Genomic DNA, 8,053 nt, shown 5'->3' with positions numbered 1-8,053 from the left:
TTTTAAAATGGCCTATCCCCCCCAAAGTCAAAGAAATGCAATTTAAAATAATTAATGGATATTACCCAGCAGCTGAAATGCTTAAAAAAGGTTTGGGTTTGAGGTAGAGCCATGTGGATTTTGTTCACAAAATGTGGAAAGTATTGATCATTTGTTTTTTTCCTGCTCAGTAACAACTGACTTCTGGCAAGATTTAGTAGACTGGTTGAGTATAAGAATAGATGGGATGACCCCACTGACTCTAACACAAGTTTTATTTAATAATGGTGATCCATCTAAGGAACTGTCCATGCTACACAAGGTGGTGATAATTATGGGCAAATACCACATACACAAATGCAAATGGCAAAGTAAAAGACCTTCCCTAACTGTATTGAAAATTGAATTAAAATCTTTTTTGTCATCTTTAGAATTACTGAGGGATTCATGTAAAGAGGCTGCTTTGATATTCGACAATGGGACTCAATCTCTATCCTTTTAATGATTGTGTTTTTGGTGTACTAAGTAAGCCACATGTATGTTAAAGTGTTCGCAGAAAGGAAACTGTTATATGTCATAAAAATGGCCTTCATATATTTATGTATATGTATATATGTGTTTTTGTTTTTTTGGGGGTTTTTTTGTTTTGTTTTTGTTTTTTTTTTCGTTTGGTTTCTTATTCAACCTTTTCAAGATGTTGTTGCACTAATGTTGTCTCCCAACGAGAGATTGTAATTGTCATGGTCCTGGGCCATGTGGGCCCAGTATTCTTAGTTTCTTGTATTTTTGTATTTCATTCCTTATTTAGGTCATGTTTCCTGAGTTGTCCTGTTATGTTGTTCCTTATTTGACTTCCCCTTGTGACTCTTATCCCCTGTGTGCCCCTCTATGTATCTGTGAGCCCTCATCTCCCCTCCTTGTGTTTCATTCCATGTTTCCCCAGCCCACTATGCCCGTGCTCTCTCTCTCCTCCTGTTTGCACCTCTGTGTACTTCCTGTTTTACTTTGACAGTCTCCCGTCAGTGTTGTTTACTCCTGCCTTGTCTTGTTATGTTTATCTGTGTCAGCTGTGTTCCCATGTGTGGCCACTTCCCCTGATCATCCCTCTTGTGTATTTAGTCTCTGTGTTTCATGTAGTCTGTGTCGCGTCGTCTGTGTTACCACCCCGTGTTCCGTATCTCCAGCCATAGCTTTTCCTTAGTTTATGTCCAGTTTAGGTTTCTGTTTGAACTATTACTCTTATGCTGCCCTCACTCTGTTTTGTTCCTTTCATCAGCCAGAATAAAAGGCTCGCTTTTGTTTAACTCCACTCCTGCATCCTCGCTTGTGTTCGCTCCTGGGTCCACCACACACATTTCCGCACGGTCTGCCTCCACAGACCGTGACAGTACGACGCCTCCTCAGCCTCTGCGTCACCGCAGGAGGCTCCACTTTCCACGTTAACGGGGCCCACGGCCAAGAAAAAACGGCGTTCGCGTCGTCACCGCATCACCCGACGCTCGGAGGTGAGTGAACCTGTTCTGTCACCCCAAGTTTCCTCTGAGCGGACGGCATGTGAAGTAACTACAGACCTAGCCGGTGATATGGCTAGCAATGAGCTATTCACCAAGCCACAGGCTAGAGACAGTCCTTCTCAGTCGATCATGACTGCTTCACTCAATCCTGCAGGGACCACAAAATCTACACATAGACTGAAAGAGACTTCCACTGATTCTCAGGGTAATAGTGTGAGTAGTGGGGTGAAGGTGTTTCCTTTTGTGTCTTTTACCATGTCTGAGGTTCCATCCAAGTCTGAGCTATCTGTTTCTGAGCCTGACCTCAAGAACTGTGTTTTCTCACCTCCGGGGCCCTCTGAAGCCACAGTAAGCAAGGATATTGCAGAGTTGGCAAATCATGAATTAAAGTGTAACATGACTAGTGATCCTGTTTTCCCTGCTACTCTTGTGTTTAATGAACTGAAAACGGTGAATGCCGATCATGAACTCACTCTAACCTGTCAAGATGAAAACATAAATGCTGATCATGGTAACCTGGACTGTGTAACGTCACAATATGAATTCTGTCTTCCTGAAGGTCATACACAGGGTGATTCTGAACTGTTTTGCTCCAGCACCAGTACCTCCACTCAGGAGATGGAGGCTGAGATCAGGGTTAATGTGACACCGTTTTCTCCTGTCTCTGTGAACTCATCACTGGATAAGATTTTAGCCTCGAACAATGGTGTAACCACTCACTCTCAGCCTGAAGTGTCACCTGCTTCAGTTAATGGTTTACGTACCGTTTTACCTGTATCTGTCTCTCCACTCAATATAGTCATCACTCTGACGCCACAGATCACTGCGGGTGCAGGTTCCAACAAACACATCCATCCAACACACCACAGTCATGCTACCACGGTGACATTGGTTAGGTCCATACCTGTGTATTTACTGTTTTTTCAGGAGTTGGCTCCTGATGATCTAAGCCTTGTTTTTGTGGATCGAGTGGCAATTCTTGTTTTCCGTATGGTTGAACCAGCTCCTCTGAGCCGCACACTACCATCGGTTAAGTCCAACCAGCTTATGTTGGCCTCTCCTAGGATTACTGAGACTGGGCCAGTAACCTGTGAGCCACCTTGGACTGATGCAGACTCTGGGAACCTAATGATTGCTGGCTCTGAACTGGTGGTCCCTACCACTGTTCACTTCATGGTTTTTCATGCCAAGATGTTAAGCCCTATAGACTGTTTTCTACCTGCTTTCTCTCTCTCTGGGTTTGTGCCTCAGCAGCCTGTGTTTCCTCAGCTCCTAGTCCAGCCAGGGGCCTACATAACTGTTTGTCCTGCATCTGCTGTTGGACTCCCAGGTGTGCCTATCCGGCACCCTGCGGCGACACCACCGCTTCACGTCACGTTAGCTGGAGGGTCCGAGGGGCCCGTTCAGCCACCCGTCTCCGCTGGAGGGTCCGAGGGGCCCGTTCAGCCACCCGTCTCCGCTGGAGGGTCCGAGGGGCCCGTTCAGCCACCCGTCTCCGCTGGAGGGTCCGAGGGGCCCGTTCAGCCTCCTGCCGCGTCAGCTGGAGGGCCCGAGGAGCCTGTCCAGCTGCCACCTGCGGCCGCCTCGTCCTCGCCTGGTCCAGCTTCATCAGAGTCTTCATCCTCGCCTGCTGCAGCTCCAGCCTGTGCTTCGCCTGCTGCAGCTCCAGCCTGTGCTTCGCCTGCTGCAGCTCCAGCCTGTGCTTCGCCTGCTGCAGCCTCAGAGTCTTCGTCCTCGTCTGGTCCAACTTCGACTTTGGCTTCTGCTCCTCCTGGTCCAGCTTCAGCCTGTGCTTCGCCTGGTCCGGCCCCGTCGTCGCCTTCAACGTCGCCCAGTCCGGCCTCAGCCTCAGCTCCGGCTTCAGCCTCACCTTCGCCTGGCCCAGCCTCAGAGTCTTCGTCCTCGTCTGGTCCTGCCTCGACTGGTCCTGTGCCCACCGGGCCATGGCCAGCACGCCTAACACTGGAGAGCCGCCGCTGCCTTCCGCGCGGCCGGCCTCCTGAACTGCTCCGTCTCCTTCGTCACCGCCGCTGCCTTCCGCGCGGCCGGCCTCCTGAACTGCTCCGTCATCTCCTTCGCCGCCGCCGCTGCCTTCCGCGCGGCCGGCCTCCTGAACTGCTCCGTCTCCTTCGCCGCCGCCGCTGCCTTCCGCGCGGCCGGCCTCCTGAACTGCTCCGTCGTCTCCTTCGCCGCTGCCGCTGCCTTCCGCGCGGCCGACCCCCTGAACTGTTTCCGTGTCGCCGCCGTTGCCGTCCGCACGGTCGGCCCCCTGAACTGTTCGGACTCTGGTGCTGCTGCCCTTTGGGTTGGCCCGCTGGACTGATTTCTGGACTGTCCCCTGTGCTTCTGGTGGTAGTTTTTGTTTTGGCCCTCCGTCCTGGGCCCCCGCCGCCCGCCCTGGGTTGTTTTCCGTTTGGTTTTTTCTGTGTTTGGGCTGTCTGGTGCCAGCCCTTAAGGGGGGGGGGTGATGTCATGGTCCTGGGCCATGTGGGCCCAGTATTCTTAGTTTCTTGTATTTTTGTATTTCGTTCCTTATTTAGGTCATGTTTCCTGAGTTGTCCTGTTATGTTGTTCCTTATTTGACTTCCCCTTGTTACTCTTATCCTCTGTGTGCCCCTCTATGTATCTGTGAGCCCTCATCTCCCCTCCTTGTGTTTCATTCCATGTTTCCCCAGCCCACTATGCCCGTGCTCTCTCTCTCCTCCTGTTTGCACCTCTGTGTACTTCCTGTTTTACTTTGACAGTCTCCCGTCAGTGTTGTTTACTCCTGCCTTGTCTTGTTATGTTTATCTGTGTCAGCTGTGTTCCCATGTGTGGCCACTTCCCCTGATCATCCCTCTTGTGTATTTAGTCTCTGTGTTTCATGTAGTCTGTGTCGCGTCGTCTGTGTTACCACCCCCTGTGTTCCGTATCTCCAGCCATAGCTTTTCCTTAGTTTATGTCCAGTTTAGGTTTCTGTTTGAACTATTACTCTTATGCTGCCCTCACTCTGTTTTGTTCCTTTCATCAGCCAGAATAAAAGGCTCGCTTTTGTTTAACTCCACTCCTGCATCCTCGCTTGTGTTCGCTCCTGGGTCCACCACACACATTTCCGCACGGTCTGCGGAGTAATATGTGCATAAATTTAATTAAAGTATGAGGGGAGAAAAAAAAAAAAAAAAAAAAAAAAGACCTTGGCAGTAGTATGGAGAGCCCGGAGCTGTCGTTTACTCTGGCTTACGTCGTCCTCTCCTTCTGTTTCGTGTTCACGCCCAATGAGTTCCGCTCGGCCGGCCTCACCATCCAGAACCTGTTCTCGTCGTGGCTGGGCAGCGAGGACGTGGGCTTCATCCAGTATCACATCAGAAGGACCAGCATCACCATCGTGGTCCACTCCGCGCTGCCTTTAGGTTACTACATGGGAATGTGTGTCGCTGCTCCAGAAAAAAACCTGGTTAACATTTACCAGGTTAGTGACAACTGGAGAGCGTTTCTCCTTCTGTCTCTCTGCCTCCAGTCGGTCAGCTGGATAATTGTCTTCTACTGGTCCCGGCGTCGCTGGCACAATCATCCAATCAGTAAGGTGCTGCAGGCCCATGTGCAGCCCCCTTTCTCCAGCTGGGGCTCTGTGGCAGTCAGCATCAACACTGAGTTCAGACACATAGATAAGTTTGCTACAGGAGCACCGGGAGCTAGAGTCATCGTCACTGACACCTGGGTGTTAAAGGTGACCACGTATCACATTTACATGGCCCTGCAGAGCGATTGCCACGTCACAGTGACAGAGTCCACACAGCACCACCTGAGTCCGGATTCAGCCTCGCCCACAGAGATCCTGACCCTGAGAGTTGACAGCATTAACCCTGCTGTCACACCATTCAATATCAAGCTCAACTCTACGGAGTACGCAGAGCTCCGGGAGAAGCTCCGGGCTCCCATCAGAAACTCTCCTAATGTGGTGATCCATCGAACGCTCAGTGAACTCTTTTTGGAAACGTTCAAGGCTCAGGTGGACCTCAATCAGCCGTATGCCCTCCCCCACGGACAGGAGTTAGAGCCCTGTATCGGCCGCATGCAGGTTCCAGCAAACGCCAAACTGGTCACGCTTTGCCACGAAGCAGAGACCGATGATGACGATTCAGACTGCCAGCAGTGTCACTGCAGACCCATGTGGTGTCTGTTGTGTCTGGGTCGATGGTTCGCCAGCCGTCTAGACGAGCAGACACCGGAGACGTGGTTGTCCAGCAGGGTTCCCTGCCCTACTTGTAGAGCCAAGTTCTGTATTCTGGATGTGTGCGTAGTCCGATGACGGGCACACGTCTCCCCCCACACTGACTTTTAATGTTTCCAATGTTGACCAAGGGTTTCTGCTCAACATCCTCCAACCAGAGCGGCACCTGGACTGGATGTGGTCGTGTTCTATTTCTGCTTTTATGGAAACAAAATAAAAACAATTCTATGAGGAATCATTTATTTCATATTTGTATGTTGTTACAGCACCAAATCTTCTCATGAAGGGCCCTTTCTGCATCTTTTCTTATGCAGCGTAGCAACAAATATGAAATAAGTAAACATGAAAAGTTTTAGATGGAACATTTATCATGTAAGGGCAAAATTCTGATTACTGTGATGTGGAGCGAATGTATGAATCTACAGTTTAATAAAGTTTAACTCAACTTGGAAAAAAACAAAACAAAAAAAAAAACACTAACTGGAAACACATGACTTCCACAGTAACAGGAAACACGTGACCTCCACATTAACCGGAAACACGTAAATTCAGTTTAATCGATTTTTACAGCGAAAACTAAATTGTGTTTTTGTTACTAGTGATGCTGCTGATAAATAAATTTGGCTCTAAGTGTTTTTAATACTCTGAGTTTATTTAAAAAACATCACCATACCTTCAGCTTGTTTGTGGCCAAAAGTGTCCATGTGTTATTTTTTATCTTTTCGTTTTTTTGTTACGTTTTCTACATAAAGGCTTTTTCATAAATTTAAAATAATCCTTCAAACGCCTTTTTCTAGTACAATGCACTTGTTTCAATACAACCTCAAAACTCAACATTTCATATATCAGCAGTGCTACTGGAAATTATTGTACAGTGGTCACTCGCTGTTTTTTAATTATTTATTTTTTACAGCACATTGTGTTGTGCGTTCTGATTGCTGTGTAGACCATTGTCAATCAATCTAGTGCCGTGTCTCCTGTACAGCAGCGGTTCCCAACACCCGGGCTCATTTGGTACCGGGCCACGAGAGTTGAGGCTCGGGTGGGAAGTGTATGGTTTTCAGGGTTTTTAATCGTTAAGTTGGTTTCCCTGGGTCTTTTCTCGTGTTGTAGTCATGTGTCTTATTTTGAAAGAACTATTTACGCGTTACCATAGCGACTAGAGAGCATCAAAAAGCAGAGAGGAGGATGTTACTCTCAGCGTTGTTGGTTTCAGGAGTACGCTGCTAATAAAGTTACACAATTACACAGTGAATGCGCGTTTATTATTATATTTACAAAATACCACAGTTTTTTTCTTTGTCTGTATCATTTTATTTTGTTGTATTTATCCGCGACATCTTAAAGGCCGGTCCATGAAAATATTTTCTGACATTAAACTGGTCCGTGGTGCAAAAAAGGTTGGAGACCGCTGCTGTACAGTACAAAAGGCGTTTAGGTTGTCGAATTTATATAAATCTTCGATCGCGAGCAGTGTAACCCTGAAGTGCTGTGGCCTACTGTATGTTTGTAAGTTTTCTCCTCAACACAACAATGCCGACGAAACGTTTTGCATGGTTTCATTTGGTAATACTGGACTTATGTTTCTATGAAGGTTTGAACTTTAAGAGTGTTTAAACAAAAGAGAAACGTGTGAAAAGGTTCGTGCCTGTCTGAGAAAAGTGTATAAAGTGTGTAGTGAGAGGTTTTACGGTCTTAAAACATCTATAATAATTTTTCCAGGATAACTCTTCATTTGTAGGTTTTAGTAAACATTTTTATGGGACAAAGGCTTGTATTCCAACATTTGAGAGATTGTAGAAATGAGCAGTGATGCCCTTCTTGCCATCTTTCCAGAAATATAAGTGATCTGGAAGCTGTTAGGCTTACTTACAGCAGTAGCACTTTCTGCTTTAAAATTACAATTCAGTGTTAATTTTACATAATATCACATGTAAATTTAGATTTTAAGTGTAATTTAACATAAATTTCCTGAATATTTACTGGACTTTCAGTTTGAATTAAGTGTGCTCCCTGTAGGATTTTGGGTTTTAATTTTTATATTTTATTTTATTCCTTACTAGTTAAATTTACCCTTCATTTTAATTTTCATATTTATTTCCTATCCTATTCATAGTCTTTTTTTCTTTAGGTCATGAGCAGTTGTCTAAGCATTTCACTGCATATTGTACTGCGTACGACTGTGTATGTGACAAATAAAATTTGAATTTGAATTTGAATTTGATCTTCTTCCTTATCACCCCAGCAGGTCTCTTAGGTTATGTGACCAGGGCTTGCTGGTTGTCCAGCATACAAGTTTAAAACAAAAGGTGACAGAGCGTTCGTATCAGTGGCCCCCAGACTCTGGAAC

General features: G+C 46.8%; 1 protein-coding gene across 1 annotated transcript; it reads left to right on the top strand.

Moving 5' to 3' along the window:
* Positions 1-4,677: 4,677 nt before the first annotated feature.
* Positions 4,678-5,884, top strand: LOC146625285 (E3 ubiquitin-protein ligase TM129-like). The gene has a single exon (XM_085362751.1). It carries the CDS (start codon positions 4,678-4,680, stop codon positions 5,779-5,781), a length of 1,104 nt encoding a protein of 367 aa, XP_085218877.1. The 3' UTR covers positions 5,782-5,884.
* The last annotated feature ends 2,169 nt before the right edge of the window (positions 5,885-8,053 follow it).

This window comes from Diplotaxodon limnothrissa, linkage group LG9 (assembly GCF_057381915.1).
Source record: "Diplotaxodon limnothrissa isolate DT_005_m linkage group LG9, D_limnothrissa_male_GT1.1, whole genome shotgun sequence".
NCBI classification, from domain to species: domain Eukaryota; kingdom Metazoa; phylum Chordata; class Actinopteri; order Cichliformes; family Cichlidae; genus Diplotaxodon; species Diplotaxodon limnothrissa.
Note: the sequence above shows the minus strand (reverse complement) of the source record. Positions and strands in the feature narration are given on the sequence as shown.

Coding starts and splice junctions, on each gene's coding strand:
- LOC146625285 (XM_085362751.1), top strand. CDS start 4,678: ATGGAGAGCCCGGAGCTGTCGTTTACTCTGGCTTACGTCGTCCTCTCC.